This window comes from Siphateles boraxobius, unplaced genomic scaffold (assembly GCF_051911475.1).
Source record: "Siphateles boraxobius isolate OS27281-9 unplaced genomic scaffold, OSU_SipBor_1 11, whole genome shotgun sequence".
Taxonomy (NCBI): Eukaryota; Metazoa; Chordata; class Actinopteri; order Cypriniformes; family Leuciscidae; genus Siphateles; species Siphateles boraxobius.
This window is the reverse complement of record NW_027508711.1, coordinates 19,102,081-19,123,689: the sequence shown is the minus strand read 5'-3', so window position 1 is coordinate 19,123,689 and position 21,609 is coordinate 19,102,081. Positions and strand designations below refer to the sequence as shown.

Below are 21,609 nucleotides of genomic sequence, written 5' to 3'. Positions count from 1 at the left end.
CCGGGTCAGTTTCACAAAAGAAAGCAGGTTATGGATGTAAGTCTCGTGCCCGCCAGAGTGCGTTCACGCTTGCTAACACAAACCTCCCCCCGGGCTCCGCCCGCGCGTTTTAAGTGTTATCACAAAACGCAGGGCATTAATAAAACGCTCCCCATCCATTATGATCGGGGCGTCAAATACACTTGTAAGTCTCGTGCACGCGCTCACGCTTACAGGAAGCTTTTCAGCCCGGAGCGCTGCTCGCGCGTCAAAAAGTGAAAAAAAAAAGAAAAAAGAATGTTCCCCATCCCTTATGATTGGGACATCTCATATAAATCAGACGGTCTCGGCTTTCAGCGAGCAGCCATTGCCCAGAACCGAGAGCGCGCGCGCCGCGCTTTCGGCTCCGGGTCAGTTTCACAAAAGAAAGCAGGTTATGAATGTAAGTCTCGTGCCCGCCTGAGTGCGTTCACGCTTGCTAACACTAACCTCCCCCCGGGCTGCGCCTGCGCGTTTAAGTGTTATCACAAAACGCAGGGCATTAATAAAACGCTCCCCATCCAGTATGATCGGGGCATCAAATACACTTGTAAGTCTCGTGCCCGCGCACACGCGCTCACGCTTACAGGAAGCTTTCCCGCCCAGAGCGCTGCTCGCGCGTCAAAAAATGACAAAAGACTGTTTCCCATCCCTTATGATTGGGACATCTCACATAAATCAGCCGGTTTCGGCTTTTCAGCGAGCAGCCATTGCCCAGAACCGAGAGCGCGCGCACCGCGTTTTCGGCTCCGGTTCAGTTTCACAAGCCCGCAAATGGCGATTTCCCCCCTAGCGGCTCACATAGCTGCGTGGGAAACTATCCCAGGGATTTCAGAATGGGTGTTGAGCACAATAAAGCAGGGCTATACACTTCAATTCATTCGCCGTCCCCCGCGCTTTCAAGCCCGGACCGCGACGATTGTGAATGCGTAAGTAGCACACCTACTTCACGCAGAAATAGCAAAGCTGCTGTGCAAAGGGGCTATAGAAAAGGTACCGCCTTCTCTGAGCGAGTCAGGCTTTTACAGCCGATATTTTCTCTTACCCAAGAAGGACGGAGCCTTCAGACCTATCCTAGATCTGAGATATTTGAACTAAGTGCTTGCGAAAAGACCGTTCAAAATGCTTACGACCAGGAATATCCTCACGCACGTTCGCCCGAGGGACTGGTTTATTTCTCTAGATCTGAAGGATGCCTATTTTCAGATTCAGATAGTACCCCGTCACAGGCAATTTTTGAGATTCGCCTTCGACGGTCAGGTATATCATTACACCGTCCTGCCGTTCGGCCTGTCCCTGGCACCCTGTACATTCACGAAGTGCATGGACGCGGCGCTCGCCCCCCTGAGAAGTCAGGGGCTGCGAATAATGAACTATCTGGACGATTGGCTGATATTGGCACAGTCAGAGACAGAACTGCTATCTCACAGAACAGTGCTTCTCAGTCATCTGGAAAGCTTGGGTCTCACGATCAACTGGACCAAGAGCTCATTACTGCCCAGCCAGTCAATTTCCTTTTAGGAATAGCACTGGACTCGGTGACCATGACGGCTCGTTTATCGACACAGCGCGCGCGCCGTGTTCGCCACCTAGCCGCATCTTTCCAGAAGGGCAGCTTTCTCCCTTTGAAAACATTTCAAAGGATGTTGGGCTGTATGGCATCAGCTGCAGCGGTGCTCCAGCTGGGCCTACTGCGCATGCGCCCGCTCCAACGCTGGTTGAATGCTCGCGTGTCCCGCCGGGTGTCTGGCGGCCAGAAAATCAGAGTGACTCAGGCCTGCATAGCAGCTCTGCAGCCCTGGTTAGTGGCCGACTGGTACCAGCAGGGAGTAATGATGGGAACCATCTCTTATCGTAAAGTCATCTCGTCAGACGCGTCCAACTCGGGTTGGGGCGCACTGTTCGAGGGCAGACCGGCCTTTGGCCAGTGGTCAGACCAGGAGAAGGGTTTTCACATAAACTGTCTGGAAATGATAGCGGTCGAGAACGCGCTGAAGTGCTTCCTCCCGTTCATACAGGACCAGCATGTTCTTGTCCGCTCGGACAACATGTCTGTGGTATCCTATGTAAACCGTCAGGGCGGTGTCAGATCCAGAAATCTCTGCAATCTGACGGAACGCCTCCTTATTTGGTCTCCGATGCACCTGCGCTCGCTGAGGGCGGCTTATGTGCCTGGCCATTTGAACGACGGCCCAGACAAACTGTCCAGGGACAACGTTCCCCCAGGGGAATGATCCCTGCACCCCAAACGGTCCAGAAACTGTGGCGCCTATTCGGCAGAGCGGAAGTCGACCTATTTGTGTCAAAAGACAACGCTCAATGCCCGACGGTCTGTTCGAAGGATGAGGATGCGCTGGCCCAGGTTTGGCCCAGCCTCCCGCTATATGCTTTCCCTCCGGTCTATCTGTTGCCACAGGTGATCAAGAGAATCAGGGAAACGCGCCACTCGGTGCTCCTCATAGCCCCGCGTTGGGAGAATCAGATTTGGTTCCCGGAACTAGCAGGGCTGTCACATACAGCTCCGTGGCCGAATCCGGTGAGGGCAGATCTCCTCTCTCAGGCTCGCGGCACGATCTGGCATCCCAATCCAGAGCGCTGGTCTCTGCATTTATGGTTGATCAACGGGTACTCGTTGCCCTGCCAGAAGGAGTGATGAACACGATCACGCAGTCTAGAGCCCCTTCCACGAGAAGGCTCTACGCGTCTAAATGGTCGGTGTTCTCTGGATGGTGCACCGACAGAGATCTGGAACCGCGGACATGCGGGGTGGCGCATCTGCTCACCTTCCTACAAGAGCTGTTGGATAAGGGAAGTTCCCCATCCACGCTCAATGTATACGTGGCGGCCGTGGCAGCGTCGCAGAATCGACGCACGGCCAGTCATTGGTAAGACACGAGTTGGCCATCCGCTTCCTTAGAGGAGCTAGAAGGATGAATCCGCCGCGCCCCCCGTCGGTTCCCATGTGGGATCTTTCATTGGTCCTCGAGGCCCTGAAAGCTTTTCCATTTGAACCACTAGACACCGTGGGGTTGAAATATCTATCACTGAAAACCGTGTTTCTGACTGCACTGTCGTCAGTAAAACGTGTAGGGGACCTGCATGTGCTGTCTGTCAGCGCGTCGTGTCTTGAGTTCGGACCGAATGACTCTAAAGTCATCCTCAGACCTGGACATGGCTATGTCCCTAAAGTGATGGGCACTCCATTCAGAGCGCAAATTATTTCGTTGTCAGCTCTCCCAGCATCTGACAGCGAAGGTGATGTGAATCTCCTCTGCCCTGTCAGAGCTCTGAGGTTTTACATTACGCGCTCCGCCTCCTTCAGGCGTTCGGAACAGCTTTTTGTTTCGTTGGTGGGCGCACCAAGGGTCTCGCCTCCTCGAAACAGAGCCTGTCCAGATGGATAGTAGACGCTATAGCGCCCGCTTACGCGTCAAAAGGTCTGCAATGCCCTCTGGGCATCAGGGCTCATTCCACGAGAGGCGTGGCCTCTTCGTGGGCATGGTCCAGTGGAATTTCTAACCATGACATATGTGTAGCGGCGGGCTGGAGCTCCCCGTCTACCTTTGTCAGGTTTTATAACCTAGAAGTTCCTGCCTTGCAGGCTAAACTGTTGTCAGTCTGAAGGAGAGGTGTATTCTGCCCAGATCTCCTGCTCAGATCACTCTCACATGACTCAGCTCTCCTGGTTGAGCTGCACTAAGTAGGGTATGTGCCATGTGCCTATACAGACGGCGCACTGCTCTGTATTCCCTATGTGTGCTTATGTACAAGTGATGGCCCGCGTGGCTGGCCACCTTATTTTTTCCACTTATGGGGTTCCCCTGAAAGCTCGGGGTCTCATGTGGATGCTTGGCGCGCACGGCGTTGACAAAGTGTTCCCGTAGCGTAAGCTAAACTTACGCAATACGAGAGAACCTCTCGTAAGAGAACGATACTCGGTTACCAACGTAACCTCGGTTCTCTCTAGAGAGGGAACGAGTATTGCGTAACCGGCCGTGCTCGCGCCACGAGCGACTTCGCTTCAGTCGACGAAAACCAGGGAATTCAGCCTACAGCCCCTAGTGTTATACGCTAAGCCACGCCCATTCTGGCGGGCTGTGACGCTATGAAGGCGCGGGCGCCCTTCATTGGGCGTGACGTCACGCCGGGCTCACTGGCAGGGCAGCCAATGAGCAAGCGAGATGGCCTGCTCTAGGTCTGCTAGCTGCTGCACTGCGTTGACGAGGAATACAAAATTAAGGATAATTTTTTGGCTTCAGTATCTCGAGAAGATGAATCTTTCCCGTAGCGTAAGCTAAACTTACGCAATACTCGTTCCCTCTCTAGAGAGAACCGAGGTTACGTTGGTAACCGAGTATCGTTTCTATTAATATCAAAGGCTATATGCTTAATGTGTCTCTGTTTGACACGTTTTGAATCAGGGGTTCCTGCTTTATGTCTCTATCACCTAAACGTTCTTTGTCCTGAATAATGTTGATGACCCCTGATGTAAGATGTTAAATGTAAGATAAATGAGGCGCAAATACAGTATAAAGAGGAGGTTGAGAAGAAATTAAAAACCGGTAATGCTAGAGACCATAAACACAATGATGGGCAGACGACAGGTTCAACTGTATGATGATGACCCACATTGTTTTAAAAATATTCACAATCTGATAATATTGCAGGTGATTTGAATAATGAAACACTCTGCATATGGATCCTAATCTCCCTCGTTTCTGAGTTCAGCCAACGTTACAGAAGACTCGACCAAGAACATAGGAAACTCTGGGGTTTTACAGTTATTTTGAGCACATTGGAAACCTTGTTCAGTGGTTCGACATAGCTCATCTACAGTTGAACATTGAAAAGACAAAGGAATTATGTTGTGGGAATCAAAAACGGTCAGGAATGGATGACGACAAATTCACATTTCAGGATAATGTGAAACGCATAATAAGAAGGCAAGACAACGTCTAGATCTACGCAGGAGTTTTAATATTGACAGGTGGACACCGACCATGATTTTATAGATCAATGATTCAAAGCATTTTAACATATAATATAGTTTTGTGGTATGGCAATTTAACATTGAAACAAAAAAATAAATGAACAAAAATAATTAATTCTTTCCCCGCCAGTGTTTTTGAAAGAACTTGCCAGCCAGTGCCAACAATTTTGATTATTTTCACAAGTTTCATGGCCCCCTGAATATTTTGCTGTATGAATATCTGAACATACAATAAATCAAAAGAAAAAAACAGAGCCCCTGCTCTTAAAAAACAAAAACACATTATATTCAAGCTTCATGCATTTTGTTTTTTTTATCAACACTTAAATCTGGGTAAGTTTCATTAAAAAACAAATCAACATTCCGTGCAAAAAGCTGAGAAAATCACGTTTTTGTCAAATACTACATCCAGATCATAATCAGAACAATGATCGAAACATAGATGGAGTAGATCGAGTCCATTAACACCTCTAAAGCTCCACAGTCCTGTAGCTCGTCCTGGACGACTCTTCATTCAGTAACTTTCATTCAGGCAGTTTTGATTTATATACCATTTAATGTTGATGATCGCATTATTTTACATATGCATCTGCTTACATATGCTATCACTCATTTCTGCTTCTTCGCCTGTTTTGATCATTCCGTACTCTTCCAGGAGATTAGTAATAGCGCCCCCTACCACTTAACAGTGAAAACACAGAGAGCCGGAAAATTCTGTCAATGGCGGGGACAGATTTAAGGAAGCAAACATGTTCAGAAACAGAATGCATTGCAGGATTTTTTTTCATATTTCATGGAAAAAAGGACATTTGCAGTGTATTCAGACCAAACGATTTCATCCCCTCCATTTCCGCTTCGATGCCTGTACAAAAGTATACTGTATAAAAGATAATGCAGTAGCTGTTTAAAAAAATTATCAACTACGGTATTATATCTGTTTTACTTGTTGTTCATATCTGTGTTTGATGTGTATATACAACATATGTAAGTGGATGTATAGTTGTCAAATAAGATGCATACATTTTTATGTCTGAGCTATATACACTGTTCCCACTTCAGATGTTTTTGTGGTGAAAGCCATTTGCTTGTATTCCAGTAAATGAGAAATAATTCGAGTGTTCGGCTCAAAATATCCAAAACATTCATTTATTCAGCATCAGAGGTGTCAGCCATTGGTCATTCATTCAGGAAATGATTGGGAGTTGGTTCCATATTTATGAACCTGGACAAACAAGCGACTTGTGTAGAGAGATGGTGGATCTTGATTAACAGAAGTAGCCTACCTGGTAGTAAGTGAGACTTTAGAGAAAAGTAATGTGTGCTTAGACGTCCAAGAGTGGACTGATTATTGTTTGCTTAACTGTATAAATTTGATACGTTGTGCAGTTTTTTTTTTTTTTTTTTACAGATTATTTAACTTAAACAGTAAGATCAAGATAATCAATTTGGTAAAATTTCCTTGTACAAAAACTAATGATCAAGGCAAAATGTCCGTTCAGATAAAGATGTTTTTTCCTTTTGCCTTTGACAAACTGAAACTGTGGCCTCAAATTAATATAAAACCAGGAGTGAATATTGCTGTGTCTCAATTTGCCTACTTATACTATGCCCTAAAAGTATATACTCTTTTTGTGAAGAAAAAGTAGATACTTTTGAGTGTGTAGCAAAAAGTAGACAAGCTTTGGGACTTACTATCACGTCATACAATGCGTCTTTAACGGTTGCTCTCTGTCACATCCTGTCACCGTAAACTGCCCTGTCAATCATCTTGTCACAGTTAAAATCCTCCACATTTCATTTCCTACCGTATTGGAGAGAAATGCAGAAGCACGTTGATCTGCAGTCGCGGGTCTTTCATGCGGAGACTCTCCTCATATTAATGCATAATGATCCGTTTAAAGGTTAATGGCCAAATGGATCTTTATAAAAGTCCATATTGTTATTGCAGATGAAATATAACACGTATAACATTAAATAAATATTTTTTTATCAAGTTAAACTTTGATTAGTCACTCAAAGCTTTATCTGAACCTCTCACCATCGGTCGCGCATATCCGCAATGTTTTGTAGTTTTTTAACACTTTTTACTTGTGTTTGTAGTTCCTCCTCCAAAGCGCAGTGGGTTGTGGGCAATATTAGCTTTTATTGTGAGCGCGGATCCACACTTCGAAAATTCAACCATCCAGGGACTTCTGGTATACTCTTTTCAACATACTATGCTTTGGGACACACTTATTTTAATCTCACATACTGTTTAGGATGGATAGTATGGACATTAAGACGCAGGGTCTGACATGGTCGGCGTTACACTTTATAAAAAAAATCACCTTCATTCTAAATCAAGTTTATAATATATATTACATCAGCATATGAGAGTCAAATTGGACGACTACAGGGACTCATCTCAAGATCACTCATTTAACAGTTCATCTATTGCCAAAATTCTGAAAAAAAAAGCTGAATTGAAAATATTAAAATCAGTAATGTCAGAATCAGAATGCATAGTTCATGCGTAAAAAATGCCCATTAAAAGTCAACACGTTGCACGGTGTTCACTAACCTGGCGAAATTTGTCAATTGGATTGGCGTTTATTCTCTTTAGCATGCAGTGTGAAGTATTTCACTCAGTTCCCAGATCATTCCTATTCAATTTCAGCATGTGAGGAATAAATTGATACTGGCGTGCGTTATGTATTAAGCACGTTATCGTTTCTGACAGACGATTGAGGACAGTTGAGGCCGCTCAGGCCGCCATTTTCTCCCTTTTCTTGGAAAGCGATGATAAAACATTAGGTTTCCAGGAAATGCGTGAACTCACTGTACCTCTGCTTCTTGTATATATGTTTCCATGTATTATGGTAAGTACTTATGCTAAGTACTGTGATATTCCATAAAAAAACAAAAAGAATATAATTTTTTTTTTCAAGGTGACTTTATGAAAGGTGAGCAGCAGCAGCACTGAGATCAGTGAAAAATGTAACACGCTGGTGAACAATGGGTTTCATTAATAAAAAAAGTGTAACTTTATGTACAAAGTATAACATATTTATTTAAGTATCTAAGTATCTTTCAGCTACACGAGAAACATGTGTCCTTTCAAAAGTGTATCTTTAAAATGCATGCAAATCAAAGTGATGAGCAACAGTTAGAGTACAGTGCTCGGCAGTGGTCAAAAAGGATTTGTGATTTTTTTTTTAATAGATCTCTTCTTGCTAACTTAGAGATATGGATTTGGACGACAATTAAATTACCACACGACCTTGGTGTTTGTCAAAAAAACAGTAGGTAATCTGGCAGGGGATTTTTACATGGGTGGTGGGAGAAAAACACTGACATTCTGGATTTGAACGGAAATAAAATCAACTGTAAATGTTGAAAATACCTTACGTCCCCATGAGAAAAAATTACCGTCCGAATAGGACTAAACCTGGAGTCACATAGGTTGGCAAACGGTGACCTGAACTGCAGAACATTCAGGTGGGAGAAGACTGCAGCATTTATTAAAAGGCAGTGGAGAGGCGGCGAGTATTATGGACCGAGCATGATGGAAAGACAATAGAGGAGAAAAATAAGAGACTAAAAGAGGACAGACTCAATGCAAAAATAATACAATCAAACAGCACTACGTTGTAGTGTCCTTGATGTCTAGCGAGAAGAAAGAAGCAAATCTGTTCCCTCTCGAAGTCGAACTAAACACTGCGTCTTGGATTGACCATCAGTGTAATCGTTGTCTGAAGCAACTGTGAACACGCCATTTTTTTTCATTGGCTGACAAGCCCTTTAAGAGGGCATGATACTTGTTTTTGTCTTCAGGAGCCGTTTGTGTAAAATAGCATGTGGTGAACGTGGAATTATGAAGAAACCGAGCAAGCATGTGTGCCTCCATGTCCCAGATTTTTGACACCTGAGGACACACACAACTTGTGCGTTTTGTGTTTGAGTGCGGAAGCTCTGCTCACGTTTAGCCTTATTCACGAAGAATTGAGGTCAAGCGTCTGCACCTCGCGACTAGGGCACCACTGTATGCTGAAGTCACAGGTTGAGTTTGCCGAAAAAGGAATAGCTCTTTCACATTCCTCAGTCTCTAGCATAATCTGATCCAGCAGATAGCATGTTGCTGACACCATCCAGCCAGGAGGAGGCAGACGTGGTTGAAGTGGGCGAAGATAGCGTTTGTACTGAGCCCTCTCAACCCTGCAAACGGGGAGCTGTTGGATGTTATGGCCCACACCAAAACCAGATTGGATCTAGCGTGGGGTGTGGGAGACAGGAAACGGCTCACGGTAGACTTGATGAGTGTTTCCTGTCGGGCCGTAATCATCCTTCCCCCATGAGCCTGCCCTTTCTTCCCCATCTCGCAGGGAAGTGGAGAAATCGTGGAAGGATTGAGCGAGAGGGGATGTATGAGGATGCCACCTGTTGAAGAAGTGCTTGTGAGCTATCTCTCACAGGGTAAGTCTTCCTCTTTGAAGGCTCCTGTCCTGTCATCTAAGCCGCTACAGACCACTTTGTGTTTGAATCAATGGCATGGCGTATGTGGCAGCAGGTCAGGCCTGTGGGGCCTTACACACTATGGCTGTGTTGCAGGCCTACCAGGCAGATCTAATAATAATGATAATAATAATTTTATATAGCGCTTTTCTAGGTACTCAAATCGCTTTACATACTGTATGGAAGGTGGGAATCTCCTCAACCACCACCAATGTGCAGCATCCACCTGTATGATGCGACGGCAGCCATATTGCGGCAGAACGCCCACCACACACCAGCTTATTGGTGGAGAGGAGACAAGAATGATGAAGCGGGGATGATTAGGGAGGCCATAATGGACAGGGGCCAATGGGCAAATTTGGCCAGGATGATGGGGATTTTGTACCTTCATTTTTTCCTAATGATATCATTCACCCGAGATTTTAAAAAAATTAATCATTGATTCGGTTGGGCCAGGTATGGAATATCTTATCAACAAGTGTCTCAAAACGGGATCTGTTCCTGCCAATCTTAAAGTGGCTATGGTCACTCCTCTGCTCAAGAAGCCTTCACTAGATCCTTCGTTTAAAAAATTACCATCTCTACTATCAACTATCTCTGTCTTACCTTTCATTTCTAAGCTATTGGATAAAATTGTGCTGGATCAACTCCAACACTTTTTGTTAAATAATTGTATCTATGAGGTTTTTCACTGTGGTTTTAGGAAAACTCTGGAAATGGCTGTTCGTGCATTTATTACGTGCCGGCTAAATTACTGCAATTCCTTATATTGCAGCATACAAAGTTCTCAAATTGCCCGTCTTCAGTCAGTCCAAAATGCTGCGGCCAGACTTATTCATAAGTGTCCCTGAACTTGTTCATCCTTACACTCCGTTCCTACGACAAGGCTCTGCTGGTAGTCCCTCGCATTAGATTCAAGCGTAAAGGGGAGTGTGCTTTTGCAGTGGCAGGGCCACGACTCTAGAGATTAGAACGGCCCCTACTCTGTCTGTCTTCAAGTCTTTGTTAAAAACCTAGCCTACCTGTTCTCTTTAGCATATTGATCTCTTTTCTTAGGTTGGTTTTACTATTTTATATTTGAGTCAGAAATTTTTTTGCCACTCCTGTTTTCCCATTCTATATTTGAGTCTGACACTGCTTTGCCACTTCTGTTTTCCCATTCTATATTTGAGTCTGACACTGCTTTGCTACTTCTGTTTTCCCATTCTATATTTGAGTCTGACACTGCTTTGCTACTTCTGTTTTACAATTTTATATTTGAGTCTGATACTGTTTTGCTACTTCTGTTTTACTATTTTATATTGGAGTCTGATACTGTTTTGCTACTTCTGTTTTACTATTTTATATTGGAGTCTGATACTGTTTTGCTACTTCTGTTTTACTATTTTATATTGGAGTCTGATACTGTTTTGCTACTTCTGTTCTAAGGTTGTTCTTAGCTTTTCTGCTTTTATTTGTGTTTTATGTGCTGCTATGCAGGTTTTATTTTCTTATATGGTTGTTCTGTAAAGCATTTTGGTCAGCCTAGTGGCTGTTGTAAATGTGCTATATAAATAAATTGAACTTGAACTTGAGAAACCAAGCATAAAGAGAAACTGAGGGCATATACATCTTTAGATGCCTATAACTATGTGCTGAAGGATCACGTACAGGACTTTGTTGTGTTGTACGATCCAAAGCTCTGCCTAGTCAGCGCCATGTAAAGAGTGCCATTATAGTGCAATTTTAATGATGTGAATATTTTCTAGAAATAAAAAATCCAGATACAGCAAATTATTTTTTTAACTATGTATTTGATTATTCTTTCTTACCAGGTTCTTCAAAATGTCTAGTCACAATCAAACACAACAATGTAGGCTAGACAATCATAGATGATTCACAAATAATCACAATAGTTTAGAAAACATTATTGGATAAAATTTCAAATTGGAGCCTGTACTCCGTCGATTCTTGCAACCAACAACACAAGAAGATGACATTTAATTATAATAATAATATTTTAAACTCCTTATTATGTAGCGGAATCAGTGCAGGTTTATATTGGCCGACTCCAGTTTTCCTTTGTAATACTTTACAGATTTCAATTTACAGCATGTAATCTGTAGTGGAATACATTTTTAAAGTAACCCTCACAACCTTGCTTTCAGGCAGACTCATTTAAAAGCCTAGTGTATACCATAAATTGTAGTCAACCAATCTGATTAGGGCTTTCAAGACAGAGAAAGTACTTTTAAAGCGGCACTATGCAGGATTTCTGTTTTTTGTCGAACAGCGACCCCTAGAGTCGCTGTAGTAGGGGTGGGCGATATAGCCTCAAAATTCTATCACGATATTTCAAGAATATGTGCGATAATGATATTTATGACGATATAGACATTTTTTTGTTGTTGTTGTTGAAAATTTTCCTATTATGTTTATTTCGCCTAAATGTTTGCTCACTCATTGCGTTTTTACAATGTGGTAATTTTGTTGTTAAGAGTTTACACAACACAAGGAAGCTTGATTTCAATCTTTGAATTAAATGTTAAATGTGTGTAGGTCTAACACCAGTATTCAGAAATACTACAGAAACATAATAAAGTAATCAAATGTAAAATAACACATAGTCTTTTAGTTCTGTTTCCTGATTAAATTAAATACATAGGCTAATAATTCTCATTCATTACAATTAAAGCTATCTTTTGTTGTTTTGACGACAACATTAATGACAGACGCATAGCCTATGGCTGCTGTCACTTTTACAGCTAGTGCACGGATCCATTGCTGTTTTCATTATACTGTCTGTCACACTGTCACATGCGTTTTATACATAACCGACTGTGTTGTCGGGTATACTTAGCAAGACCGGAAGTTTTACACAATTTTGTGTTTTCCCCCCCATTAAAGCGATATAATCCACGAAAAATTACTTTAGTTTCTCGTGAGCTGTAGCCTACTCTATGCACGCAGTGCAACTCTCTCAGAGAGTGCGCGAGAAGCTTACTGGATAGTTTGAAACCGCTTGAATGTTTAAACTGATAAGAATTAAGAAGACTTGAAAATTATAAACTTTAGTTAAGATGCACGGATGGCTAGACGACCACCATTCAACCCGAAAAGAGTCATATAACCATTCCAATAACTCCGAAGCTGTTCAGTTAAGGCGAGACACGGCAGGCAAAAACATCGGGTTTTTTTTCACCAGTTAATTTTGAGATTTTGGGATATTTGTCTTCAATAACATGTCTTCTTTCAGACTTGTGGTGAAAAAAAGTCTGAAATACACATTTAGGTCTTTATTTTACTATACTTTGTCTGTTTGCGTCTGTAGATTTCTCATAAATTCATCAAAAGTTGTCGTTATAAATCATCCCTCTGCTCCGTCATTTCCTTTTTATCAGAAACCAATCGTGAAAGTAAAAGGGGGGATTTTACTCTAAATGCGCAATCTCATTGGCTGATGCTAAATCTTTAAAGTCCGTTTTCTCAAAATGACTTTTCTCTCATACTCCAAGTCTGCAATCTCCACTTCAGTAGCAACTATATACACCAAACTTTCCAGTCTTGTACCTAGTTATATTAAGAAGACATTTACAGAGGGATTTGTAAATATATTATTCCTAGCCTGATTTATACAACATTTTATTCCAAAAAACATGGCGAAAATCATTTTTTTAGGCTTTTGGCAGTATATGCTGATTTACAGGATAACAAAAGTAGATATCCATAAATCCCTCTGTAATTTTTCCCCATCTAATATGTGAACACAATGAAAAAATTATTTTGAACCTGGCTTTATCCAATACTCAGATTTCGTTTTTTTAAATATATGCAAATTAGCGCATATTTAATTAGATAATGCCTAATTTGCATATTTAAACATTAAATTACAAAAAACTTTTAGTACATTTTTTTCTCATCTTAATGTAGGTAATCAACTGGCAAAGTTTCATGGTGATATCTGCTAGTTTAAAAAATTACTATTCACCTGTAGTGTCTCGCCTTAAGCTAAAAAAACTGCATAGTGCTGCTTTAAATTGTGTGCAGAATGCTTGAGACGTTCATTTGGAGTGAGGCACGTTGAAATGGGGGAAAGTATATCATTTTTTAAAATATATTTCAAAAAAAAAATTTGTCTTATATATGTCTATAGACAATATAGTACATGCATAATAAGCATACATCATTAATACTCCTAGCACTCCAGAGAAGATGTGCTATTGAATAAATCCACTCTGGGGATTATGGTTTTCTGAATATAGATTAATCTACCCGAACACACACACACCACCCAAAAAAACAACACTGGGGACCAAGAAAAACAACAACAAAATGCTATGCAACCTTGAGGCTCATCAGTAGGGCACAATAATACACTTTGTGGGGGTGACGAAAAAACAAGCAGATGGTGACATGTCTTGTGTGCCACAAACACGTTGACATTTGAGGCGGAATGACCTCATTTTATGCCGATTCTGTCCTCAGTATGGATTTGATTTGCCAGAATGAATCTTTTGAGACTCCCTATCTTTCTTTTGTTGGGGACGGTAATGGAGAAAAAAATAAGTATTTGAATGTATATGAAGACAGTTAAGCATTAATAGACGTTCTCCTGCAAACCATAGCCAAATTTCATGCAGGATTCCCCCCAAAAAAACATAACTGATGAAAATGTCTCATCAGGGGGTGATTTAAAACACTAAAGCGGTTCACATCTAGAGTGTGAAAGGCACCCAGCCATTTTGGCGCTAGTCCCACCACTTTGCAACATGGTACAAATGGGGCCAATTTTGGCCAAGGACATCCGGCTGTACACTTGTTTAATCTTTGCTGAGAGAATGAATAAATGGAGAGAGTGAAAACAGATAATGGTCATGTGATACTAAAATCACTCCAGTTGATATTTTGCATTTTGCCTCCTCGTCACTATTTGTTCACATCAGGCATCTCTAGTAATGTCATTCTTTACTACAAACTTGCCCAACCACAAGGAAGTGGCCCTGTTCCAAACCCCGTAGGTCTGCTTAACCGTGTGCTGACATATCCAAAACTGGAAATGGACCCTAAGTAACAAACCTGATATGCTCTAAATAGGCCAGGCAAATAGTGCTTGCGTGAAGTGCACACACAGCTGATTTGCTAGGTTTGACATTAGCATGTTGCTAAGCTAACAATAATAAGACAAAACACAAATGTAGAGTCCCATTTATTAATCTTTTTCAAGATAAGTAAATGTTTTCCCTAAAAAAAAAATCCTATACCAAAATGTATTTAAAATACACTTACTTCATACTAAGTATACTACAAATCCATTAACATTCACCGACATGTCGCTTGAGACTTACTGATATAAATATTATAATTATCTTTCTTTGGAGTGCTTCTTTATTTCACAATGCACATTTTTTAATATTAAGCCTCACATGTGTTTTAATATCACTGTTAATATGGATAGTATGATCTCTGTATAATATAAGTCTTTCAATGCAATATATTTAAAGTGTATCTGAAGTATACTTGTAATAGTTCCACTTTAACACAATCAAATATACTTAAGCTATCCAGAAATAGTCCTGAGGTCCAACTAAAGATATACTTAAGTATATTTAGTACTAGGGATGGGGCGGTATGAAAAATTCATATCACGATTAAAGTGACCGAAATTATCGTGATTATCAATATTATCACGGTTTTGTTAAAACAAGATGAAAGTGTTAAAAAAAGAAGTGATGCTCACACTGAAAACATTTCAACAAGTTTTATATTTGAGAATCAACAAACAACAAATAAAACGAGCAGCTCTATGCACTTTTCAAAGTAAGATTCTATTCTGTGGCATTTCCTTCCTTATAATGACCGTCGTCAATAGCAACATATTATAACTCAGCGCACATCCATGTATCACAACGGACGCGCTCTCTCAGTTAATTCAAATACAACTTGTCATCTTGTATCTCTGTTTTTGACTGTATTGAGAATGAAATCAGAGTTGATTTATTGTTTACAGAATTTGATAATATTGTTGTGATCATCTTGTCTGGACGAGTTTTGTACGCTGTACAAAATGGATTTAACAGGTAAGAATAGAGACATTAATCTATATTCAATATGTCCCCGTAATTATGTTGTAAAAAAAAAAAAATAGGTGTTATAAGTGTAACGTTACAATGAATATACATTATTATCATCTCTTAAATGTCACTCTTAATAGTCTTGTTTGAACGTTTTCGTTCGTCTTTGGCTCAAAGCCACTTGCTGCGAACTTTTCTTTTTCGGAAGCTTCAAGTTTATTTCAAGTGAGTGAGATAAAACATTTCAACTCAAAACAACATTTTGTACCCAATTATTTCCCAGACGTAGTTTTAGTATTGAGATCAAAGTTAACTTGCCTTGCGTTCGCTACAACAGTGTGTGATGGTCACACAGGACGACTCGGCAGATTTGAAGTGTTTACCTCTATCACTGCGACTTTTTTTGTGCATGTTCTGCAGACAGAGTGACCATCCTCGATTAAGTTTCCCTCAGGATTTTTGTAAATGCCAAAATACGACCACACCTCAGATTTGGTCCTCTTAAAGGGCTGAAAAATCTCCCGAACACGGTCACTGCCTTCAGCCATTCCTTCTCGAATAAATAAAAAACCCCAACATTGTTCGCCTGCGTCAGACTGTTGCTGGCTGGACAAGATTTATAGTGAGTTATTAAAATCGCGATAATCAAGCACGGTTATAATGATAATTGAATTTTAAACGATATTACTAACCGCCAGTACATTTTATTGTGGTTTATAGTGAAACCGGTAATCGTCCCATCCCTATTTAGTACTAAATTTGTTGTTAAAATGTAGCAGACTTTAAGTATATTCATTTATATACCAACAGTGCAATTGCAGGGTACTTATGTTTATATTAAGTACATGTAAATGTATTTGTTGTATTTTGTTGTATAGCATAAAATAAATGTATTTCAAATATATTTTGGTATATTTATTTTTCACTAGTGTTAAAATAATCAAAAGGGGGTATTATTTATAGTCAATATTTTATGTCATAGAATAAAATGTGAAAATATCTTGAGCTTGTGTTTATGACAGACCTTATTTCAGGTATTTAACTTAAAACCCCTTTAAAAAAATATTGACTTCAGGACAATAGAACCGGACGTGCTAAAATGCCAAGTCGTTTCCGGGTTTTAGCTTACAGAAATACATAGTCCCTGCAGAACTCAGTTGTGTAGAATAGTCTATTTTAATTAGATTATAACTATTTTTATCTATGGTTTTCTTTACTGAACGAAATAAATGTATTCCAATGTTTATCCAGATGGATTACCCTGCTTCTAACCGTTCTAAAAGTTGTCACATGGATCCGCGAAAACGACTAAAAGTGCTGTATTCTGCTGTCAGGCCAGTAGTTGGCGAGGTCACTTTGTAAAGAAATACTATACGCCTATAGACACGTAATATGTTGGGATGCACCGAATGTTCGGCAACCGAAATTATTCGGCTGAAAATAGCAAAAAAAGCATTTTCGGTGTTCGGCCGAATAAGGTAAAAAGACAGAATAAATTTGACGGAACAATGACGTTTTTGATGACGCGATCAAATAGTAACCAGCGTAGAGTGAGAGGCGCGCGCTTTATAAATGCAGCAAACATGCCCCCTTTGAGCAGATAACTAAAGAGAAGCTCATCAGATGCATCTGTGGCAGACGTTGTACCCTTACTTGCAGCACTAAAGCGTCTTTTAACCCTCTGTAGTTGACAAACGCGCCGCCGCATTTTGCTGGATTTTTTTCACATAGCAGCAAAATAGACTTAAATACTCCGTCATTTATGGTCACTTAAATGCAGACTTAAGAAATATGAAAAAATAAACTGTTAAATGTCTACTTGTGTCCACTTACAATCGAAACAAAACTGTGCTTTTGTAAAATAAAGAAAATAAACAGGGTGTGCTTTCTGCCTCTCAGTCTCCGTTAACTTTTTTTTCTGGAGCCCGTCTCTAAACTTAAACAAAACTCAGCCAATACTAGTCACACAGGCAAAGGCAATATATCTTTATCATCATTTAATTGTCTACTTTTAAATGATCTAATTCAAAACGAAAACAAATATTCTCTGTTTATGTAATCTGTATGAAAAGAGAGAGATGTCAGTCGTTCTCATGGCAACTCCTTATCTGTTAATCGCCACGGAAAGTGCGCTATATAAGAATTGATCTGAGGCGATCCATGCAAACCTGTCAACGGCCACGATAAAGTGTATGTAAACCGCAAAAGTAAGCTTATGACCCGAAAATCAGCAAAACGCATTAAAAGTTTTTAGTTGAAAACGGTTTCGTGTAAACGGACTCTCAGCGGAAGGTTTGCAGCACAGACGCTTCTCAATATCTGCAAGAGCTCTGAAACATTCAGATGTCAACTGGCTTTCTCTCATTTATCTTTCAATTTCTTTTGCATAATTCGAATTAGTCAGTCCTCAAAAACATCCATTGACTGTGTCTGTGACTAAACAATGAAAGTGGCCTCCCTTTTTACAGAACTAATCACCCCTGACAAATGAATCTGGTCTGGTCGAGAATTGTCTCCGATTTTTTGTTTGGGCCACATAGATTTATTGTATAAGCTGCTTTGTTGAGACAAATGTGGTGTGACAAATTGAACTGCATCTTGTGAGGTGATTGTACTTGAAGATGACAGTGATGTGAAAAAATTAGCGCTGCTGGGAAAAAAGACAACAGAGATGGGATCACACTATTGTCTCCACCGGACCTTTTAGCCCCAGTTCTGTCATTGCAGAGGTTTAGAGAAAACACACGTCTTGAAGAGCTTGAAATTGGGTGTTGTTTTGCATTTGTTTGATTATTGCCATTCCTACACTGTTCATGTAAGGTGCACATTTGAATCCATTTATTATAATATGTGAGAACAACATAAATGTATATCTTTCATAAATTTGTATCATGCACCCAGCTTGAAACACTAGAAATAAATCACTTTTAAACAAATACACAATTTGGAAGTATATAAATGTTATGACCTTTTTGGAATTCAGCTAGACCTTAAAGTGATGAATTGTGTCTTTTTTCACATACAGGTGACCATCCTTATCGTACTGGCCTTGGCTTTTCTGGCCTGCATAGTGTTCCTGGTGGTGTATAAAGCCTTCACCTATGACCACACCTGCCCCGATGGCTTTGTGTATAAGGTAAGAGGATAAACACAAAACCCATGTTCTTCTTTCATTAAACACAACACACCAGCGCTAAATAAAACACTTCTGTGCAACAAATATCTCAAAACCTTTGGAAAACATTTTTTATGTCCATTCTAATCTAATTTATAACTGTCAAACGTTACGAATAAATCCAGTTACTTAGAGATGAACATTAATTTCAAATGTCGCACATACGTCGCTGCAAATACTCAAGTTTACATTGTTTGTTGACAAAATTCCACAATATATTTCTTTAAAGGGATCCTATTATGCCTTTTTACATTTTTCAGCTTTCTTTAGTGTGTTATGTTGCTGTTTGATCATGAAAAAGTTTTGCAAAGTTACAAAACACAAAATCCCTCCAGCGGGAGTTATTCTCTATATCAGTGTCACTGTTTCTGAACTCCTTGAACGCCTCCATTGTAGTCTTGAGTTGTTCAGAAACAAACACGTCACAATATAGAGTGCAACAATAATTCTGCCTGTTGGTTCCAGAAGTGTTTTTTCCCAATCATTTCTCCATTAGGGATTTAAAAAAAGTCTTTGTTTAAGCGTTATACCAAGTGTTACGCTATGAAGCAAAGCCAGCCAGCTGCATGGTGAGTCATAGCACTACAAACTTTACATTACAAACCCAAAAAAACAAAACGAGCATAATAGGTCCTCTTAAACAATGAGTACATTAATCTATGACAGTGACAGAATATTAGTAATGTGTGTGTTGCACATTTGTCATGTTGAGGCATTGAAAATGATAATACTGCTTGTTCAACTGCTAAATTCACAGTTGTAACGTTACACATTCACACCTTTCTCAAAAGCACAAGCGCTGCATCCCTGCCTCTCTGGAGGCCTACTACACGGCCCAGGACGCCAACAGCCGCGGACGCTTCTACACCGTCATCAGCCACTACAGCATGGCCAAGCAGACCACCTCCCGCTCGGTCTCTCCATGGCTCCCTGCTGGCAGTGCCCAACATGATGCCAAGCCTCCCAACACAGACAGCCAATGAGATCTCACACACTGCTTTTTAAAGGCTTTTTATCACGTCCACCTGCATCAACGGCATTCCCGATTTCCCTAATATTTCTACAGGCCCATTTGTTTCTCATATGTCGATTGTTTAATTTTTTTTAGCTGCAGTTTTAATGATATGCTTGTTTTTTTTTATTATTATTTATTAATATTAATTTTTGTTGTATTTTTTTTGTTGTATTTAATATTCAACTATTGTTTGTACAAAGGCATGAAATCTTGTCAAGCGGTTTTCCCCACAATGTCTGTGAGTGTCAATGACCCATTATGGAAGCAGAGTACCCATAAGCCCCTTACAGTATGTAGTTAGGTTACAACAATCTTGAACGGCATGATAAAACAGGGAGTTGTGTGCTTTTATTTCTGAAACAGCAGAAAATACATATATACATGCTCTCACATTAGAATATGAAAACACAAAACCAACTCGATAGACTCATTTTTATGTACGAGTACGACCCATTACAGCATACTAATGAAACATTGATATAGGCCAGAAATAAAATGGCAAAAACTACATATTGCAAATGTACAGAATGTTATGGTTCCTACTTTGAACCTCAGTGTAAATAACCCATGAGAGCAATTACCATGGTGTGTATCTCCATATGATACATTGTAATATTCTCACTGTTTCTCAATGGATGGAGGTGTCTAGAGCTTTGCGACTTGCTTTAGCTGGTGTCTATGCTTGCATTTAACCAGGTGCGAAACCTTGGATTCTGAGATGATATGGTGAAATGTCTCATCTGAATTCCTGCCAAAGCTTGATTTTCTGCTATGTTTGGTCACAAGTCTGCTCTTTTTTCCATTTTTATATTCGTTGTCAGAAAAAAAGGGATTTTTGAAATCTTGTGCTGTTGTTAGTTGAGATGTAGCAAGCCTTGAGTATTTTTGATTGTGTATGCTTTAGGTTGAAAATAATAAAGATATACAAGGTGTTCAATTGTGTCTTTTTGCTCTTGTTTGTGTCTTTTGGTTTTTGCTGGGTAATGGATTTGCACTCGTAGTGTACTTCAAATCTTCAAAGTATATTAATAAAACTGCAAATAATATGTCATTAATGAATTAAAAGGTCACTTAAGGGTACTTAAAGTAAACACACTTTAACTATAAGTACACTTTTATAAGAAACTTTGTAATAATTAAAAATGTTAACAATATTTGTTGTTCTTTGAAGAAGTACACTTATTTTGATATGTTGACTAACATATTTTATTGCACAAGTAAAGAACATGATTATAGATTTAACTGTAGTGTGTTAAATATTTAAACTTAATATATTTTACATATACTAAATTGCAACTTCATCATTAACAATGCGATTACAAATGTATTCCAAATCCCAAGTTTTTACATAATTAAAGTGTATTTTCATTTACCTTAAATGCAATACATTTTTACCATATTTCTAACACAATAAAAGTAATAATTTTCAGCTAATTGTATTTAATATATTATACATTTTCATATAATTGCAATTGGCATGCGATTAAGTGTCTGAAAACAGTTATGTAATCTTTAACGCATTTTACTTCCATAATAAGTACTTTTTAAGTCATTTTTAAAAGTTAGCTAAAGTATATTTATTTTTTCAAAAGGGGAAGTAATCTCACCAAAATAATTTTAGGAAAAACTGCTAATAAATGAAACAACTTGAAAACCCAGGGGATACTATACATTAAAACTAAATAAATACATAAATAAAAGGGGGATATCATGTACTATTCCATCATTACTGACTTTATTTTGGTCTGTTCTTTCTTACACATCATCTGACTTCAGAAAATAGTGCGTACTACAGTAGTCCTATGCACTACTATTAGGATAGTTTCATGGTAATATTTGTACGTATCGAACCCAGATTGAAATGTTTCTT

At 39.9% G+C, this 21,609-nt stretch overlaps 1 protein-coding gene across 1 annotated transcript in view; it reads left to right on the top strand.

Annotated features, from left to right (window-relative positions):
• nsg2 (neuronal vesicle trafficking associated 2) overlaps window positions 1–20,676 on the top strand; it is a 42,012-nt gene extending 21,336 nt beyond the window's left edge. The window contains exons 4-5 of the mRNA XM_077197425.1: window positions 18,575–18,685; window positions 19,516–20,676. Of these exons, the coding sequence (XP_077053540.1) occupies window positions 18,575–18,685; window positions 19,516–19,707 (303 nt within the window). The 3' untranslated portion in view covers window positions 19,708–20,676. The remainder of the gene's footprint in view (window positions 1–18,574; window positions 18,686–19,515) is intronic.
• The last annotated feature ends 933 nt before the right edge of the window (window positions 20,677–21,609 follow it).